This window comes from Aethalodelphis obliquidens, unplaced genomic scaffold (assembly GCF_003676395.1).
Source record: "Aethalodelphis obliquidens isolate GAN/ISIS:26980383/991018 unplaced genomic scaffold, ASM367639v1 scaffold56, whole genome shotgun sequence".
NCBI classification, from domain to species: domain Eukaryota; kingdom Metazoa; phylum Chordata; class Mammalia; order Artiodactyla; family Delphinidae; genus Aethalodelphis; species Aethalodelphis obliquidens.
This window is the reverse complement of record NW_020838000.1, coordinates 11718256-11738689: the sequence shown is the minus strand read 5'-3', so window position 1 is coordinate 11738689 and position 20434 is coordinate 11718256. Positions and strand designations below refer to the sequence as shown.

General features: G+C 36.9%; 1 protein-coding gene across 5 annotated transcripts in view; it reads right to left on the bottom strand.

The window, feature by feature from the left end:
* Window positions 1–1147: 1147 nt before the first annotated feature.
* The window catches only part of ATP2C1 (ATPase secretory pathway Ca2+ transporting 1), a 102446-nt gene continuing 83159 nt past the window's right edge, over window positions 1148–20434 (bottom strand). For all 5 annotated transcript variants that reach the window (XM_027086608.1, XM_027086605.1, XM_027086607.1 and 2 more), the window contains 9 exons: window positions 19453–19550; window positions 10773–10823; window positions 9663–9829; window positions 8300–8368; window positions 7560–7676; window positions 6602–6749; window positions 5976–6071; window positions 4362–4503; window positions 1148–3094 (listed from right to left, as the gene is read on the bottom strand). In XM_027086608.1, the coding sequence (XP_026942409.1) occupies window positions 2964–3094; window positions 4362–4503; window positions 5976–6071; window positions 6602–6749; window positions 7560–7676; window positions 8300–8368; window positions 9663–9829; window positions 10773–10823; window positions 19453–19550 (1019 nt within the window). In that variant the 3' untranslated portion in view covers window positions 1148–2963. The remainder of the gene's footprint in view (window positions 3095–4361; window positions 4504–5975; window positions 6072–6601; window positions 6750–7559; window positions 7677–8299; window positions 8369–9662; window positions 9830–10772; window positions 10824–19452; window positions 19551–20434) is intronic.

The window sequence follows — 20434 nt, the reverse complement described above, 5'->3', positions numbered from 1 at the left end:
ATTTCAAAGATTTCCAAATGCCAATCTTAAGGGAAACTTCCAGTAAAATGTGTGCTGGACTCATTTTACTGTATGTGTATTTTTAAAATAAATGTGCAAAGACCACTACTAACTTTCAACAGACAGCCTGTTAACAGTTACATCCTCAGCTAACACACAGTCCATGAGCTCTTGAAGGGCAGGGATGCCACCACCTTTCTATTCCTAGTACATTCTAGGTACTAAAGAAAAGTTTACTGAAATGATAATTAATTCATCCATTTAAATTGAGTGAGTCAAACGTAGAAGTAAAATGCACGAATTGCCAAGTGACAGAGGCAGAAAGCAAGGTGAAGTTAATTAAGGTTCTTAGATCTTATATTTATTGTTTGCCACCAATTCATTTCACTGAGAAGCTGTTATATGGCCAGTGCTCACTTTACTTAGGTACTATATGAAAGAGATCAAAACTTGAAATGACTTCACAAAGATTACCAATGTAAAAGATGTACCTTGCATGGGTATGAAAGGTAAAAAATGTGTTTTATCCTTGTGGGTGTGGTTACAGCTATTAAATGAAGTCTGTGTCCTGAGGGGGTAGGTTTTTTAGGTTGCCTGGTTTCAGGCTGTTCCATTTCTGGGTCATGAAATGCCCAGCAAAAATCTGAGAGAACATGCTAAGCCTTGTTCCTCTGCTGCCAGTATGAATCATTTGAGGATTATCTACCTAGTTGGTGAATTAAAGCTCCTTTTCTTCCCTGATATTTAATCACTTTGAAGTCAAAAAACTTCATGAGGTAGTCTAACAGGGAAAAATCACATAAGTTAGTATTGTTAGGGACTCTAGCAAGCCCCAGGGCCAGGAAATGGGGAAAAATTTTAAATTTAGATACCAGTGCATTTGATTTATCCATGCTAATTCTGATAATATGCTATGTAAACTACACACACAGACCCTAATTTGTCATTTTACTATGGGAAATCTGTTATACAGATGTAGTATATCTGAACCGTACATTTCACTTCTTTTTAAATCACAGATTCAATGTACTGTGAGTACTGCCTAATTTCTGTATCTTCAACATCCATATGATTTTAATGTGAACAGTCCCAACTGGAAGAACATTAACTTATGAAAATAAATCATTCTGGGGGAAGGTTTAAAATCTGAACAATACGATAGGCACATTTATTTCATATGAGTCATACTCTGAACCTAAAATGCAAAGCAAAAGATTGACGTGCACTTCATATTTCAAGTCCTTGTAACAGAGAAGAAAACTCATTACAAAACTTAGATATGATACATCACCATCATTAAAGATAAAGTTGATTAGACAATGGTTTCCATGTACATTTGACTATCTAGCCTTAAAGAGTAAAGCAGAATAAACTGCAGATATCTCAGGTCCTTATATTAAACTGTTTCAGTAACAAGACTCAAAGAATAGGTATCTTTCCTATCGTTAACAACAGTACTTCAGTGCTAACAGTGCAGTTTAATATTGGTGGTAAAAACTAGAGAGCGATTTATCCTGACAGTTTAAAAAATTAATTATAAAATGCAAAATTCAGTAACTTCAGGAAGAATTAAACATGTAAGAATTTGAGACCCGTTTCTGTTTCAGAGAGAAATATTCAACAGGAAAATGTATTTCTAATTTTGAATTTCTGGCCCAAATTTGCCACACACTCAAAACAAATTACCTATACCTCATCCAGCTATTACAAAAACTGATGGCATTCCAAGAGCAAATCTATCTATTTCTCTAGCACGCCCAGTGAAGCAGAACAAGGCAGAGGACAATGGTGGAAGCAGGAGAGGGGCAGGCTCCAGGCTGTGCTGCAACCTAAGCCCAAAAGCTGCAGATACACAAAGAGTAAAGGTCAGCACAGAATCTTCCACTTAAACTCTGCTTCATAAACCATCTGTTTAGGTTTGGGGCTTTTTTATTCTTTAAGTTTACCACTCTATACTTCATAAGAAAGATTTTTTTAAGTACACATAAAAAGATATTAAAAAGTAATAAAATTCAGATATTCAGGTGAGGTACTTAGATTTATATTTAGGAGATGACTTTGTCAAGGTGCTGCTTGACAAAGTATGTATTGATATTTAACTCTAAAAGAAGGCATAACACATTAACATCACCTGCTATAAATATCAGCCCAACCAGTCTTAAATTTTTTTGACTCCATGACTACGTGTTAATTACAGACATGGCTACCCTACCTAGAATGCCACTCCACAGCCCTGTATTAACTGTGCTAGACCAAAGACTCATACCAAAAACCAAAAGAAGAAAAAGAAAAGGCAACCATTTACACTTACTAAGAAAAGCAAACATTTACTTCAAATTGCAGTATAAGCTTTTCAATCACAAAAAGAAAGAAAAGAACAGTGATCTGACAGTGGTCACATCCTGTGCAAAAAAACTTGAGATAACAAAAATGGTAATACAAGGTAGCTGAGCTGCTTACACTGCAGGAAAAGGAAATACAGTAGCTGAAATATGGCACTCCTGTGAATCAACTTCTAAACCAAACAGAATGCCTTTGAAATGATTAAATTTATTTGTGTATTAGTAAGAAAGCCCCACCACCATAAATAGTACAATATTTAAAAATTAAAAAAAAGTCATATTTATCTAGGATAGATTGTGTATTTGAACTGTTAGACCTCTTTAAGTGCAGAAGGTGGTTCAGGTTTTGCCTGTTTTTTAAATTAAATAACTGCCCATACACTTTACGAAGTTCCACTCAATCGCAAAAGCCAATTTAAATCAAGGAATATGTTATCAAAGTTGCATAATTGCATTTGGGACTGTCAGCAGGTTAAAGTCTCAAATCAAGTCTTCAACACTCATTTTTAGTCAATAAAAAGTTCAAAAGTTCTCAAATCTTCATTATCCTCTTGAACTTGCCCTTCTAAATGATCCTCAGACTGCAATTCCTAGTTTGCAAATAAAAGAATGCAATATGCATCATACTTCAAGAAAAGACGACGATGTCGAGCTAACAGGCTTCTGGATCTTCTCCCTGCTCCTTTCAACCTTCTTGATAATTTCTGACACTATGCACACTGACGAGGTGAGACCCAGAAGAAAGAGCAAATCTGCAAGAGAAAGTAAGTTGGGTTTTACAATTCTTTAAACTTACAGTTGCAGAGCTTAATAACTTATGTTTTTCTAGCATTTTACCACAGCCTTTAAAATACATTATTTCTCAACCATTCCACAAAGTAGCCACATCGGCCTCAGTTTAAAAATAAGGGAAGTAAGGCTCAAAGGTACTAAATGACTTATCTAAGTCACACAGCTAGGACAGGCAGCAGCCAGAGAAGTAGAACTCAAGTCCTCTGACTGCTTCCCCTGAGCCATAACCGAGAACCACAACCTTTAACAACAGCAACACTAGAGGAGTTTTCTATTTAATAGATCACACAGCCTTTTTTAAAGGCTCTTCAAGCAGTGGTGACTAATTTGATTTTTTAAATGTCTATCTGAAGATTACTTAGAAATCTGCATCTTATTCCACTTGAAGTCACTGTTTAAAGACCATATCTTTACAATGGTATCCACACTATCTCGTTCTTATTTACTGCTTCAAACAACTGTACCAGTCTCCTTAAAACTCCATTTTTTTTTAAAGAGGAAGGAATATGAATATGAAATTAAAATCTTGAAATTAAACTAGTTCAACTCTAAGGTAAACTTTAACTTACAGCAAAAACTACAGTGATTCATAAATATCCAAATTACCTTTAAAAACCCAAGAATTAGAACTAGCATTATCATAAAATGCATCCGTTCTCACACTTACATAGGAAGATTAACTTTTAAATGTACTGTATGGTGATGCATTTAATGCACAGTCTGTGAAATAATAATGACTGTCTTCATATCAGCTTAATAAAACTCTCTGCTATTAGTGCTGTTATTTCATAAAATAAGAATGTGCAAATTAGCAAGTAAGAATAGGAAAATATTAGTTTAACAATCAAAATGGTAATTTTAAAGAAGAGCCATTTGGTTTTCAGTGAGCTTAAGTCTAATTTCTTCTTCATACAAGATTAAAAAGTTATAAACTACAATTACTCTGTAACACGTTTTGATTTGCTATCTTTCAGAATCACCAAATATGATTTTGACAAGTGACAACCTATAAAAAATTAACAAGAAAAAAATTACAAAAGAAGTTTAAAACCTAGAGTTGGGAGAGTGACTCCCCTAAACATTTCCAAATGAGAAAACAGAGCACATACATTTTTCACAGCAAGCCACTTATTTCACTTTTTAGAAGAAAATTTTTCTTAGAACAAATGCATTAGCAAATACAGCTCATTTATAATATATAAATTATAAAGATAACATTTCCTTTACCCAGTATACTTAGGCTCTCGGTCTGAAAAACTTTCTGAAGTGGAGGAAAGTAAATAACTAGTAACTGTCCCATGATGGATCCAAGAACTGCGTAGCAAAACATTTTATTACTGCAAAGTCCAATCTCAAACACAGATTTGGTCTGTTGGCAGAGCAGAGAGTTCAGTTATTACTCCTTGGTCACAGAAACAACGTCTTTATTATTACACTCACCTCCAATTTTTAGTAACCTGGACTGAATTCTACAGTAGTAGTACCATGAAATCTCTAAATTTTAACTCTTATTTTGGAATAATATAAATGGAATAGGGTAAATTTTAAAGCAGCTTCTCTTCATCAAGGGCTTTAAGAGTGATGCTATTAAAAACATAAAGACCACAGAAACTTCTTTTAGTCCTCCAAAGCATAAGAAACTTTATTTGTATATGATAATTTTGCTAAATCATTTCTATCACTCATTAAGGTACATAATCTAAAAACCTTTCTCGAAGAATGGACTTAGTTACATGTGTAGTGAAAAAGTAAAAATGCCTTTCATAAAACAAAAACCAAATACTAAAGCTTCTTCAAAAATTAGTCTAAATTAATGGCAATTCACTGTACTTGGAAAGTTCTAGCATGGTGAATGGTAATAGATATAGTTAAGGATTTATATGGTGCTCTTAAATTGAAATGAACAGTCAGGCCTCAAATGTAGCTAGTTTCTAAGAACAACATGCTCTGAAAAAGTACCATTAGGTTCTAGCCCATTATTTTCTAACAAAGCACTTCAATCAAGAGAAGGCAAATCCAGGGCTTCCCTGGTGGCACAGTGGTTAAGAATCCCCCTGCCAACACAGGGGTCACGGGTTCAAGCCCTGGTCTAGGAGGTTCCCACATGCCGCGGAGCAACTAGGCCCGTGTGCCACAACTACTGAGCCTGCGCTCTAGAGCCCACAAGCCACAACTACTGAGCCTGCATGCCTAGAGCCTGTGTTCCGCAACGGGAGAAGCCACCACGGTGAGGAGCCTGCGCACCACAACGGAGAGTAGCCCTCACTTGCTGCAACTAGGGAAAGCCCACGCGCAGCAACGGGGACCCAACTCAGCCAAGTATAAATAAATAAATAAATTTTCAAAAAAAGAGAGAAGGCAATCCACCTTAAGATAAAGCATGGGAAGAAAAGAAAATTTTAAATGTCCTAAGCTTTGACACACTGATAGAAATAATGAGAAAAAGTTAATATGCACAAAGCTGTTCCTGGATTTCTAACAACACTTGCTTCTATAATGAGGCTAATACCATCTTAGCACAAGCCATGAGCTTTGTCCTATCCTCAGATAATGTTAACTTGAACCTATCATATAGCTACAGATAATAAGAAAATGAAAAGAAGAAAAATCAGGTGATGACACCTGTGATTTACTTTGATCTCCTAGCCAAAGTTAAGGCTTATCTCCCCAAATGCCCCATCCCTCTTAGGACACATTCTGGAGGCCCATGTTTGTAGGAAGGCTATATCCGGAGCTATAACCATGGCTACAAAAGCAAGCAAAGCTAAAAACCCTGCCCACTTACAATTAGAGAGTACCCTAACCCAATTGAATTAGTCAGCTAAGATCACCTAAGCATACCTGGGATCTGGAACTTAGTGCATTGAACATGTCAAAAAACACAAAGCATGTGAAGGTCATTGTTGTATCCCGAGGTGTTATCACATTGTCTCGCAGCTGTCGAGAGGAAAAAAGATTTTTAGCTGGCTGAATTTAATGAACAAATACTACATGCTTTTAAAGGGTTAATATTTTCTTCCTCTCAGAATGAAATAGCTTTAGTTTAAGATATAAAACATATAAGCAACCTAAATTTCCCATACGCCATTTAAATAAGTCACCTAATGAATAGCTGTAGTCTACATAAAGTAAAAAGTCTTTTCCCAAACCATAAACTGGATACTAAAAGAACTTTTTTGATGACATGAAAGTAGCTATATTAAAGACTCAGATTTTCTACCTTCTTCCCAAGTTTTCATGTTAATTTTTATTGTATCTGATACTTCTCTGCAGATTTAAATAACTCTAATATGTAAATCAGGAATTCTATTAACCCATAAATACTGAAATCAAACTATGTTTAAATATTTTTATTCTATTTTTGAAAGAGCTCTCGTAACTTCCAGCCTTCTGCTTAATACACAAAAATAACCGAATCCTACTTTGCAGAATGAATATTAATAAAGCAGCTTATCCAGTGAGTATACCTCCCGCCAGAAGACAAACAAAGTCCCACAAACAATGATTATTGAGGAAACAAGTATTTTAAGTATCAGGTTTTTGGTCAAAATGCTGTCCTTCCAGTTGCGTGGAGGTTTACGAATGACATCTTTATCCACTGGTTCTACTCCAAGGCTTCAAAACAAACAGAAAAGTGAATTAAAGTTTTAAGTAAGATTTGGATTTATTACTTTCACAACTTCATTGACCTCAATTATCCTGGAAACTAAATGTCTTCTTTTGGAAACAAAATGTTGAATCATGAAGAAAACCTTGGCTATGATCACTTGAAAATAACCAAAGATTTTATCACTCTTTCCTTTTTCGTTTATTTGGCACAGTTTGGGAGGGGACTGATAATCAAATTCAAAAAACTGCCCACATTTTATGTACATATAGCTTTACTTATTCCAAATATGGCCTGAAATATATGACCTACCAACTGGACTTTGAACCATCTTTCATGCAAGGAAGTTTCAACTAGGATAATTTGTTGTAACGGTCACTGACATGTATCACTCTGTGTTAGGAAAGCAACATCTAGGGCCCCATTATTATAAAAGAAGATACTTAGATGCTTAGGTCCTTCAATACTTTCCCAAAGTCTCTAAGACTGGCAACAGAACTTTGGTAATAGCACTAAAGCCAGAGATTTCTCCATTACAACCTATTCTAAGAAACAAAAAGCTTACTTCGAGGACAGGGACTGCAACTGTTCCCTCCTGGGTTCTCAACTTAAGGCTGGGCATCTAACAGCCTAAAAGCTCAGATCATAATGCATGAATGAGCACTCCAAGAGAATAAATGATATGCTCACATCACACAATTTATAACAAACACGATGCTGCAGAGATTTCCAACGCTATCCGTGATGAAGTCTTAGAGCTTAATTATCAGGATAGCATGCCATCTTTGTCTTTCAAATTTACATGAGAAAACTCTCACCTCTGAGCTGGAGGTCCGTCCATAATAATATTGATCCACAAAATCTGCATGGCATTGAGAGGATTGGGAAAGTTCATTAATGTAGCCAGTGAGATTAAAGTTAATGCTGCTATACTCCTATCGAAAGAAAGAGTCATTTTAAAAAATGTGTCAGCATAGTATAATTCTTGCTAATTTTATGAAATCACTTTCTTAGCATTTAAAACTCTCATGTTACTACTGTTCTTTTAAAGGAAGCCCATATTTCCAAGTAACCTACTGCTTCATTAGTGTGAACATTTTGAAGCTAAGAGTTAACCCTTATGATCCACAGCATTTTGATAAAGGACCTTCAAATAGAGGAAGATTTTTTTAAATTGAGTTCAGATAACAGTTTCAATGATATTTTCATAATTGTTTTTGGACTACAGAAAAGCCCTTCTACTTTTGGAAAAATATACCAAGAAGAAACATTAAAATTTGACGCCCTTTTCTTAGTTATTTCAGGAGCTATTAAATAACCCACAAAGGTTTATATATTTTGATGATGATACAGACAAATAATTATCACACTTAGAACCTCTTTATCATGCCATTTTTAGATTTAGGACAGGATTCAATTTTCACACTGGTAAACTTTTACATATGGACAACCCTCAGAAATAGAGCCCAGAAGCTTGTAGGCATTCTGCTTGAATTCTACTTTGCAAATAATTTATCTGTAAGACCCATAAGTTTGTCACAACTTCTTACAAACTTACGTGCTCAGCTGGAATCTAACAAAATTTTTAATGTTATTATAAATTCCTTTACCCTCCTCAATTGCAGACCTGAAAGTTAAAAATAAAATCAGGTGAGAAAATATTATCACAGAAAAATAAGGATATATCAATACTGTGGAACTAATTTTGAAAACAAATTTCCAACTGATAAAACACACACATCAATAAGAAAATCTATTATTTTCTTCACATAATTAAAACTAGAAAAAAAAAAGGAAACACTACTGTGGCAAGGAATTGAAGTCTGGCCTGCTACACTCTACCCGAACTAATTTCACAACACAGTAATTTTTATTCTTAAAAAGACATTTCAACATTAAAATCACATCTTGTGTTTCTACACAAGAGACAATAATACACATTTATAATACTAAAATAATGATCTTCTTTACCCCTCCAAGTTTATTTTACTTCAAGATACAAGAGGCATGCATGGTAAGGGGTTAATTTAATGTAGGTCAGAAATTAAATGGCAATGAGACATATAAAACTTATAGAACTTAAGCCATCTGTTGCTCCTACACACAATTAGGTATATGTTGTACCAGAATTATAAAAAGAATATGGTTTACAAAGATCCATGTAAATTCTCTCATTCATTTTGCTCAACCTAGGAAAATATGTGTTTTATAAACATATTGCCCTATCTTCCAAGATTTTTATACAATTCTAAGAATGGAAATTAAATATCTTATATCTTTTTAAGAGCCTAGCAATTCTGGGTCCTGAGGGCCCACATGCTCCACTTGAGGCCACAATGGGTTAATGAGGCACACAGGGCATCACTGAACTAAGACTTAGATCATTCAAGAGATGATTATCAAGTGACCTCCACCTGAACACTGTGAAACAACCAGCAGGTATTGCAGAATCTTAAAGCAATTAGAAACTGTGGATGGAACAAATCTATTCAAATGATAAACTGCATCATTAGTAACATGAACAATTCCTGACAGAAGGAAACAGATATGGATGGGATCTTTATTTATAATACTTACTGTAAGGCCAGGCACATGCTTATTCCTGTGAGCCTGAATTTAACTAGAATAAAGGCCACATGAAGGTTCACTGCTGTATCACAACACTAGTGGCCAGGAAATGTGACACTTGGCTGGTACTCAGTAATATTTCTTAAATGAATAGCCCTGCCATTTATTATGTCCATTCCATACAAATAATTTTCCCCCAAACTACACACTAGTACACAAAATAAGATTAATTAATCTAGTAAAAAAGTTTAGTTTATCCAATGTCTAAAACTGCTAAAGTATTTTCTATGAATGGGGTGCAAGAAAGGATGGGAGGAGACTCTCTGATGTGCATTCATTGAAGGAAAACTTACATGATGGTTTGGAAATCATCATCCACCAGGATCATGTCTGCTGCCTCTTTGCAAACATCTGTGCCAGTCTGACCCATTGCAACTCCAATGTCTGCAGCCTTCAGAGCGACTGCATCATTTACTCCATCTCCTGTCATGGCCACAACCGACCCGTTCTTCTGCAGAGACTGGGGGCGAGAGGGGAGAAGTGCGAGGGAGGAGTTCTGATTAAAGTGTTGCTTCCACACAGATAAGGGGATAAACAAATCCTCTCTCTTTTTCTTTCCCACATAATTAAAGACTGGAAATAAAACAATCACTTTTTCAATAAAACTTCAATAAATATATGGAGGTCTTAAGATAAAGCTTAGAAAAAGCTGCCATTAATATTTCCATGTGTGAAAATTCTATGGATTCTATGTGTAGAGCCTGATGAAGAGTCAATTACACAGTTGTTCACAGGGCAACTTTGTCTCCCAGGGGACATCTGGCAATGTCTGGAGACATTTCTGATTGTCATGACTTCAGGGACGCTACTGGCATCTAAAGGATAGGAGCCGGGGATGCTGCTAAACTTACAACACACAGGACAGCCCCTCACAATGAAGAATTATCCAGCCCACAGTGTCAAAGTGCCAAGGCCGAGAAACCGTGACCTCAGTACAATGGAGCACTACTGTGATTAATAAGTCCATGAACTGATGGTACCATGTCAGCTGCTTTGTATATATTTGACTAATATAAACAATCATAGCCCTTTAAACATTGTTCACACTCTCAAAACATTTTTTTCTTGCTGCGTTTATTCAGTTTCTAAGTAATTATTCCTATTCATACTGGGATGATTTGGCTATAGCCTCCTGTCAGAACATATTTTCTACATTATTCAAATGTTTAAAGAAGGTTGTATTTGCAGATATTTCCTTAAAGTTTTCTTCTACATCTTCCTTTGCAAACTAAATTCTCTATTAATGTTTCCATCTCAGGCTTTAAAAAACCACCTGTTTTGCTTCACAATACTTCTGACTTTAATGCTCTATCAATATTCCCAGTAGTAAAGCAAACATAATGAAAGACAAGCAGTAGCATTTTGGATACAGAGATAAAACAGTGTGATTCTTAGACACCCACCTTAATAATTTTCATCTTGTGCCTTGGACTAGCTCTGTAAAATACCGCAACCTGTTAAAACACGGGATACACTAAAAATCTTCAACATTAAGAAATATCAGAATAACCTATGTACTTATAACTAAGAATATTTTTTAAATTATCAATTTAAACTGTCTGTATTTTGCCACAGAGATCAAACTTAAGAATATGCCATACATTTGTTAGGACACTCATTTGACAGGGTCATTTCAAATTTTTAGGTACTATAAGAAATGCACAATCTAAACAATTTACCCAGTTTATCCCATTATGTTTAAGCTCTGAAGAGAAAACAGCCTTATTCTTGAAACGTTCAGAGACAGACAAAGGAAAAACTCCTGCATCGGCTTCCTCGACACTTCCACAACTAAAATGGCCTTTTCCCTTTGTCTTGTCTTCAGGAGATTTAAAGAACAGCTGCTTCTCAACATCCCTCGAGCCTTTTTTTGTTGTTAAGCACTATGAAGTGTCTACTCATGCTCTTCTACTCAGCTTAATTCATTAGGCGCTCTCTCTTCCACTGTGTCTCCACCTGCTTATACCATCTTCTCTCTCCAAAGAATATATTTAATCCCTTTTCCTGATCCCATTTTCTGGTCTCCTGAAACCCTCCCAGTGCCCCAGTCATCGACAAATCCCCTGGCCCTCCAGTCTTACCCACACTGCTGTTCCCACAGTCCTCTCCAATAGCACCACCAGGAGAGCACAGAGGGGGCAGGTGCCCTCCATTCCTTTCTTCAGTCACAGATCCTTGGTTCTGAACGTCACAGAAGACTGTACTTCACTACCTGTGGCCAGTCACTGCTCCCGAGGCCACCCTCCATGTTCCACAGGAATTTGTAACCACTGCCTTCCATCAGTCTTTCCAACACCCCCGAGCCAGGTGACCTTAATACCCACGTAACCCACCGTTCTCTTTCCTACTCTCCTAGAGGATAGGTCCACACTAGTTTTCTCTCCTCATGCTTCCAATTTATCCCCTTCCCCAGCCTCACTCTCAGCTGACAACCTTGTTTCCTACTTCAAAGAAAACAGTCAGGAGAAAACTTCCACAACTCCCACCATCCAATAGCTGTATCCAGACAGTATCCCTCCTTCTCTCCTTTTACTAAAAATGAACATGAATATGTTTCTAGTGCAGGTCAAATATCCCACCTTCTTACCAATCAGAAATTCTCCCTCCCTTGTATCAAAAATTTTCCCTTGCTGCTGCACCTTTACCATCATTGTACAAACATGTTATTCCTTCCATTTAAAGAAAAACAAAACCAAAAACTTCCCTTCCTATCTCAGCTGCTACCCTCCTTTCCCCTTCTCTTTATAAGCGAAACTCCTCTAGGGAGCTGCCTGTACTGCTGTCTCCCATTTCTCTCTTCCACTCTCTCCTGAATCCCTCCTGATTAGGCTGCTAACCCCACCCCTGCCCTGAAACCTCTCATCAAGAGCACCAAAGACTCTGCATTGCTGACACCAGTGCCACTTCTCCCGTGACTTAACCCCACACACAGCCAACCGCTCCCTCCTCCTGAGGCACCCTCTTCTCCTGGCCTCAGGACCACCCTACACTCTCCTGCTCCCCCTCCTGCCTCTCCAGCTGCTCCTCTTGTACAGGGTCCCCCAGGCCTCCCTGAAGTCTACACTCTGGAGTGTTCTAGAACTCAGTTCTTGGGCTCTTTATAATATAAGAGGTCTCTCCCTAGGGGATCTCACCCCACCTTAGAAATCTGGCTTTTATTTATATGCCTTTTTGTCTCTTCTGAAATCCAGACTGATAAAACTAATCCACCTACCTACTCCATATTTGCTCTTGGACATCCCATCTCAGACTTAAACATGCCACACAGAACCCCTGTTACTTCCCCAAACACATGCTCCCTCACATCCTCTGCCAATGGCAAGTGCACTCTTGCAATGGCTCAGGCTCTAAATCTGGGGAGTCACCCTCATTCCTCCTCTTCTCCCACATGCCACACACAGTTTGGTCCCATCCTCAAATATATCCACACTTAACCTCCTTACTCAAACATCGAAACCCACTGCCAACACACTGGGTTAAAAACGCAAGTCAAACCACACTGTCCTCTGCTGAAAACCCTCCAGAAACCTCCCATCCCTCTCAGGACAAGCAAATGGTGCCCAAGTCTTTTACTGTCCACCAAGCCCCACATGAAGTGCATGCTCCCCGGTTAGTCTTCTCCCCCAACCCTGCACTACACTGGCCGCCTCATAGTTCCTGAAACATGCCAAGAGCACTTCCCTTGAGGCCTCTGCCCTTGTGTTCCCTCGGATATTACACAGCCTGCCCCTTTCATCACACAGGACCTTCTCAACGATGCCTTTCCTAGGCATGCTGTCTAAAGATCTCATCCTCTCTCTTCCCTGCTTTTGTCAGTGCTCTCCCCTCCTGCTCCCATACTACAGTGATTGTATTGTGTGCTTATCTTAAACCAGTATATTCCCCCCTTTTTAGCTGGAGAAAGACATAAAGATGAAAAGATTATTAACAGAGGAATTTTCAGTTACCCCCAAGTTTAGTCCCAGCTCTGTGATAAAATGATACAGTTCAATTTTTAGACACTTCTGTGTTTTTTTTTAATACCTAATTTCTTCAAGACATAATTTTGTGTCACTAAATTTCAATATTTTTACTCAACCAAAAAGAATGACCTGCTAATCCTGGTGCTTTAAGGAGAATTTTTACTCTGCGCAGTGCTATACTCCACATGAGTTTTATCTTAGACTATAAGCTCCATGAGGCAGAGATTTTGGCCCAGTACCTCCAGTGTTCTATAAACACATGTAAGATGAATGAATAAATGACTGAATCTTAGGACCATCATAAAGACTATTCCCAGGTTCTCTCCCAATTTTAATAAAGGTCTAAAACAAAAGAGGATTATTTTCTTAGGCAAAAAAATTCAGTTTAACTGTACTATCACATTACTGATTACCCTTAGTTCCTCTAGGTACCATGAATCACATAACTCATATGTGGAAAGCATTCTTCCTTTAAAAAGGTTCAAAATCCATTTGGAAACTCTTTACCATGTCTTTAAAAAGTACTAAACATCCAGATGGTCAAAAGGCACATGAAAAGATGCTCAACATTGCTAATTATCAGAGAAATGCAAATCAAAACTACAATGAGGCATCACCTCACACCAGTCAGGATGGCCATCATTAGGAAGTCTACAAATAATAAACGCCAGAGAGGGTGTGGAGAGAAAGGAACCCTCCTACACTGTTGGGGGGAATGTAAATTGGTGTAGCCACTATGGAAAACAGTATGGAGATTCCTTAAAAAACTAAAAACAGAGCTACCATATGATCCTGTAATCCCACTCCTGGGCATATATCCAGAGAAAACTGTAATTCGAAAAGATACATGTACCCTAATGTTCACTGCAGCACTATTCTTAATAGCCAAGGCATGGAAGCAATCTAAATGTCCAGACAAATGAATGGATAAAGAAGATGTGGTATATATATATAATGGAACATTATCAACCATAAGAAAGAATGAAATCATGCCATTTGCAGCCACATGGATGGACCCAGAGATTTTCGTACTAAGTGAAGTCAGGCAGAGGAAGACAAATATCACATGATATTGCTTATATGTGGAATCTAAACAACAAACAAAAAAAACCATCAAAGTGATACAAATGAACTTATATACAAAAGAACTTATATACAAAACAGAAATAGACCCACTGACATAAAAACCAAACTTATGGTTACCAAAGGGGAAAGACGGGGAGGGTAAATTGGGAGTTTGGGATTAACAAATACACACTACTATATATAAAACAGATAAGCAACAAGGACCTACTATATACTGATAACACAGGTAACTATACTCAATATTTTGTAATAACCTATAAGGGAAAATAATCTGAAAAAAAAAAAGATACATAGGAACTTCTCTGGTGGTCCAGTGGTTAAGAATCCACCTTCCAACGCAGGGGACGCAGGTTTGATCCCTGGTCAGGGAACTAAGATCCCACATGCCGCGGGGCAACTAAGCCTACATGCTGCAACTACAGAGCCCACGCGCTCTGGAGCCCATGTGCTACAACTAGAGAGAAGCCTGCACACTGCAACAAAGAGCTCACGTGCCTCAACGAAAGATCCCATGGGCTGCAACTAAGACCTGACACAGCCAAAAATAAATTAATTAATTAAAAAGTGTTCACTTAAAAAAAAAAGATATATATGTATGTATAAATGAATCACTTTGCTATACACCTGAAACAAGCACAACATTGTAAATCAACTACACTTCAATTAAAAGAATTTTTTAATAAAATAAAAAGGACTGAGCTGCATACATATTTTAAATGTACTGGTTACCTTCTAAGTGAAAATTCTACATTACTGCAGAAATTAATCATGTAGCACACAGCACTGAGCATCTAGCAAAGACTGTGGATTTTACAGAATTTTTTTTTTTTTTTTTGCGGTACGTGGGCCTCTCACTGTTGTTGGCCTCTCCCGTTGCGGAGCACAGGTTCTGGACGCGCAGGCTCAGCAGCCATGGCTCACGGGCCCAGCCGCTGTGAGGCATGTGGGATCTTCCCGGACCAGGACACGAACCCGTGTCCCCTGCATTGGCAGGCAGACTCTCAACCACTGCACCACCAGGGAAGCCCGATTTTACAGAATTTTTAAATAAAAGGCTAATTACTAATTACAAATACTCAGGTTGTACAGAGTAAAATTTTGCCTTTGTTCCACTACAAATCATTCAAACCACTGCAAATCACTCCTTTACAGCCAATGCAGCTTATCACTGACAATGGCAATAAGGATAACAAACCAATTGTTGGGCTGAAAACATACTTCTTTTGTATAGTAACAAATTACTTTGGCATGCATCCAGTATACCTATTACTTGATATAGATTTCAGCATTTCAAAGCTTTGACGGCAACTCAAAAATAAAAGCAGTTTCTTTGAGACTAAGCAGATCTCAATTCAAAGCTGAAGAATCATGTGGAATATAATACTGCACAGAGAAAATTCTTAGAGCATCAGGACTAGCAGGTCAATCTTTCTGGTTGAGAAAAAATATTGAAATTTAGTGACATAAAATTATGGCCTGAAGAAATAAGGTATTAAAAACACACACACACACAGAGAAGTGACTAAAAACTGAACTATATCATTTTATCACAGAGCTAGGATTAAACTTGGGGGTAACTGAAATTCCTCTATTAATGATCTTCTCACTTTTATGTCTGTTTCTCTACCTAAAAGGGGGGGGATATACTGATTTAAGATAAGCACACAATATAATCACTGTAGTATGGGAGCAGGAGGGGAGAAGACAGAATGAGGACAACAGGATGGTAAAAGGACAATGGGAAAGAAGTAGAACTGTGTCAGCAAAGAGAGTTCAGGGAATATTACGGAGGGAAAGGGTGAAAGGCTGTGTATTTTCAGAAGGAACCTGCAAGACGATTTTTCTCTTCTCATGGGTCCATCTTTTCAGTGTCATATTTGTGGTCAGCACTCACAGTTCTTTTGATCAACATTAACAGAAAGTAAATTATGAAGAGAAGAAAGTAGGTAAATATGAAAAGGAGAGGCTAATAGAAAAAAATTATTCCTGGCATTAAAATAACCTCCCAAAGGTCCCCAAATCTTCCAGAACAGATTAAAAGATACCTGATGCATTGAAATAAGTATTGATGACATACCAAAAATTAAACAGCACACAAACTGGGATTTTATTATAGGGACTTGGTTAATAGGTTTGGTAAAAACAAAAATGGAGGCAGTGCTATAAAAAACAAACAAGAAGGGCTTCCCTGGTGGCACAGTGGTTGAGAGTCCGCCTGCCGATGCAGGGGACGCGGGTTCGTGCCCTGGTCCGAGAAGATCCCGCATGCCGCGGAGCGCCTGGGCCCGTGAGCCGTGGCCGCTGAGCCTGCGCATACGGAGCCTGTGCTCCACAATGGGAGAGGCCACAACAGTGAGAGGCCCACGTACCGCAAAAAAAAAAAAAAAAATGAAAAAAACAAACAAGAAAAGAGAATGTCCATTTTTATCAACAGGAAATGTAGAACACACTCAAGAAATCATAAACAAAAAACACTGAGAATTCCCAGATGGACTTTATAAATAATTAAGCAAAATTCAGTTTCCATACTACTTTCTAACTGGCTCTATGTCAAAAGGACAGAGAAATGTTAAGGGATTTGGAATGTGTGACAGAATTATGGAAACAGGGAAGCCAAAAAACGTTTTAATGAGGAACAGAATTCATTAATATGATTTTTAATACATGTGGGAAAACCTCAGTGAGCTGGCAATTTAGAAGAAAAGTTTTGTTTTGTTCTAACACTAATAAACGAAAAACTTTTCAAAATGATCTGAAGTAAAAGCATAAGACCAAGGTTTAAGAGTTACATGAACACAAGATAAAAATGGGAAAAAAGACAAAGTAGGGGTTGGGGGGGACTAAAAGGACCTAAAGGAAAGAAAAGACTTGGGTTTTCAAAAGACATGATAAACCTGAAAAAAGCCCTGGTATTTATGGAATTCCTCCACAGAGCAGGATGACTCCAAGCAATTCAATGAGCTTTTCTCTTTGAATAGCATCAGAGCAATTGCCATAATTGATGCACAAAAACTCTTATTTGAAAATGACCAATGATGTAATTTGTCCAGGCTGATGATGCAATTTGTAACTTACTTCTTCCTTCCCTAACTGCCTTTACATTGGTTTTCAGAGTTCATTAGCATTTTTATCAGAGAGCCAGAGAGAGTGAACTGAAGAAAGCAAATAAAATGAAATTTCAAATCTGTCCTATGTCACTACTTGTTAGCATCTCTGGGAAAAGGTTTGGAAGAAAAGGCTGAACAAAGATTAATGGGAAAATGTTTTATTAACTGCAGATTTCACATATACTTACTAAACGTACATTTTGTCTCAATACCCCCAGGGAACTTAATACAGGATTTATTCTTTCAGAAATAAATGTCAGGAAGAAACTAACAGGATAGGACACATACACACACATACATACACAGAGTCCTGTTCAAATATGGAAACACCTACCCCACTAAATCTAAAACAAATCAGACACCCACACTGCTCCCAGATGCTCTGAAAAGGCATTTCAATGAAAAAGAAAGGACAGTCTTTTCAACAAAAGGTACTGGAACAATTGAACACCCATACATAAAACAAATGAACCTTAACCCACTTCTCACACATAGACAAAAATAATTCAAAATGGATCACAGATGTTAGTGTGAAACCTAAAAGTATGAGACTTCTATAAAAAAAAAAAAAACAGGAAAAAAATCTTTGGACCTTGGGTTAGGCAAAGAGTCCTTAGATAACATATCAAAAGCATGATCCGTAAAAGAAAAAAATTATAAACTGGACTTCACCAAAATTTAAAACTTCTGTTCTTTAAAAGACAATGTTAATAGAATAAAAAAATAAAACCAGACTGGGAAAAAATATTTTCCAATCAAATATCTGATAAAGGACTTTTATCCATAATATATAAGTAACTTTCAAAATTCAAAAATAAAACATTTTTTTAAAAATAGGCAGGGTAGACTGTTCACTAAAGAAAATATATGAATGGCAAATAAGCACATGAAAAGGATACACAAAATCATTAGTTCTGAGGGAAATGCAAATTAAAACCACAATAAGATACCATGATACACCTATTAGAATAAGAGTGGGGAAACTGACAATGCCATGTGCTGGTGAGGATATTAGCAATTAGACCTTTCAAACATTGCTGGTGGGAATGCAAAACAATAAAACCACCCTGTAAAACAATTTGGCACTTTCTTACAAAGTTAAACATACATAACCATATGAGACTCAGCAATTACTCTTAGGTATTTATCTAAGAGAAATGAATATTTATTTTCATATAACAACTATATACAAATGTTTAGAGTAGTTGTAATCATAATCAGCAATAACTGAAAATAGTCCAAATGCCTTTAAACTAGTGCATAGGTAACACAAACCCAATACAGTGGAATACTACTCAGCAATTAAAAATGCATTATGCTAAGTCAAAAAAGCAGATTCAAAGCCCTCATACTATATGCCTCCATTTTTAGAGCATTCTGGAAAAGGCAAAACTATAGGGACAGAAAACAAATCGATGGTTGCCAAGCAGTGGAAAAAGAGGGAGGAGCTGACCACAACAAGAGGATCTGGGGTGGGAGGAACCTGTACCCGATTGTGTGATGGTTACAAGGACCACACACATTTGTCAAAACTTAACGGCTGTACATTAGAAAGGAAGAAGTTTACTGTTTGCAAATGATACCTCAATTTTTTTAAAAGCATTATACATGCATTCAATTAAAATAGAACACAAGGGTAAGAAGTATGAAGTGATGGTCTCTCTCCACTCTGTACTTTATAAATACAAAACACCACTGTTAATTTCCACAGTACCTTCCTCAGAGGAAACTTGGCTCTTGCTAAAGTACTGATATTCCTAACAATCACATCATAAATACCCTCAATGATAAGACTGATTTCATCTCATGATTTGGACCAAAGAATCTGGTGGTCATGTCCCGACTGTTTTCAAATGTTTCAAACAGGAGAAGTTGTCTAACACCTAGAATAAGGCCTTTCAGTCTGAAAGGCTCTGGTTTAGGCCTACCTTTGGCACCATCTGTGAAAGCTGCTGGACATCCATTGCATCTATTTCTTCTCCTGAGACTGACTGGGAGGTTTTGGAATATAATCCCAGACGACTAGCTGAAGTGAAATGGGAAAGAAAACATAATTAACCAAATTGGTTTTGCTTGATAGGCTAGTCAACATAATGCTCACTTAATATGATTTATCAACTCACTTTCCCTTTAAGTATAAAATGTCTTTATATGAAGGGATCACAAGACAGACTACAGTAAGACAAACACAACTGAATTAGTAAAAACTGTGGGGTTTTCTGTTTGACTACTTTATTTTTGTTTAAATTTAAGAATAAAGAGTTTTCACAATTTAACCCACCACACCTAAGAACTGAAACAAGGCCAAGCAGGTTCTGCTTGGGAGCTCAATTTTAATGAAGATCAGAGTGCATTTTAAATAAAGTAAACAAAGCCAGCCAAAATGGTGGCTCATCTGTGGTATCATGTAGTTGTTATGTAAATGAAAATAAATGTTGAGAAGTTTCTCTAGGAACAATCTTCCCAACAATATTATGTTTCCAGTGACATATTTTTCTTAGATCACATAAAGTGTGAAATTCCTGTCTCAGTCTCTTTCCATATTAATAAGATAAGAATTAATGAACTTTAACAAATTTAAAATTTATCAGTATGAATTATAGTTTACAGGTTCTGGGAGATTAACTTCCATGTCCATTTTATTTCCTTATACTTGTTAAGTAATCTTAAGCTGCATTCAAACAACATAGGCATATATGTATTAGACAACAGAAATACAGACACAAGTTATTTTCTTTCAAATTAGGTACAAAATCTGCTTTTAAAAAATTATACTCAAGTTGAAAGAAAAAACTAAATTTCATATTTTCTTTCACATTCATGATCTAGCGCTTTTATCCGTCAGCATAGTGGACTATGAGGTTAAAAATAATCAACTATTCTTTTGTAAATAAAATAATGTGATTTCAC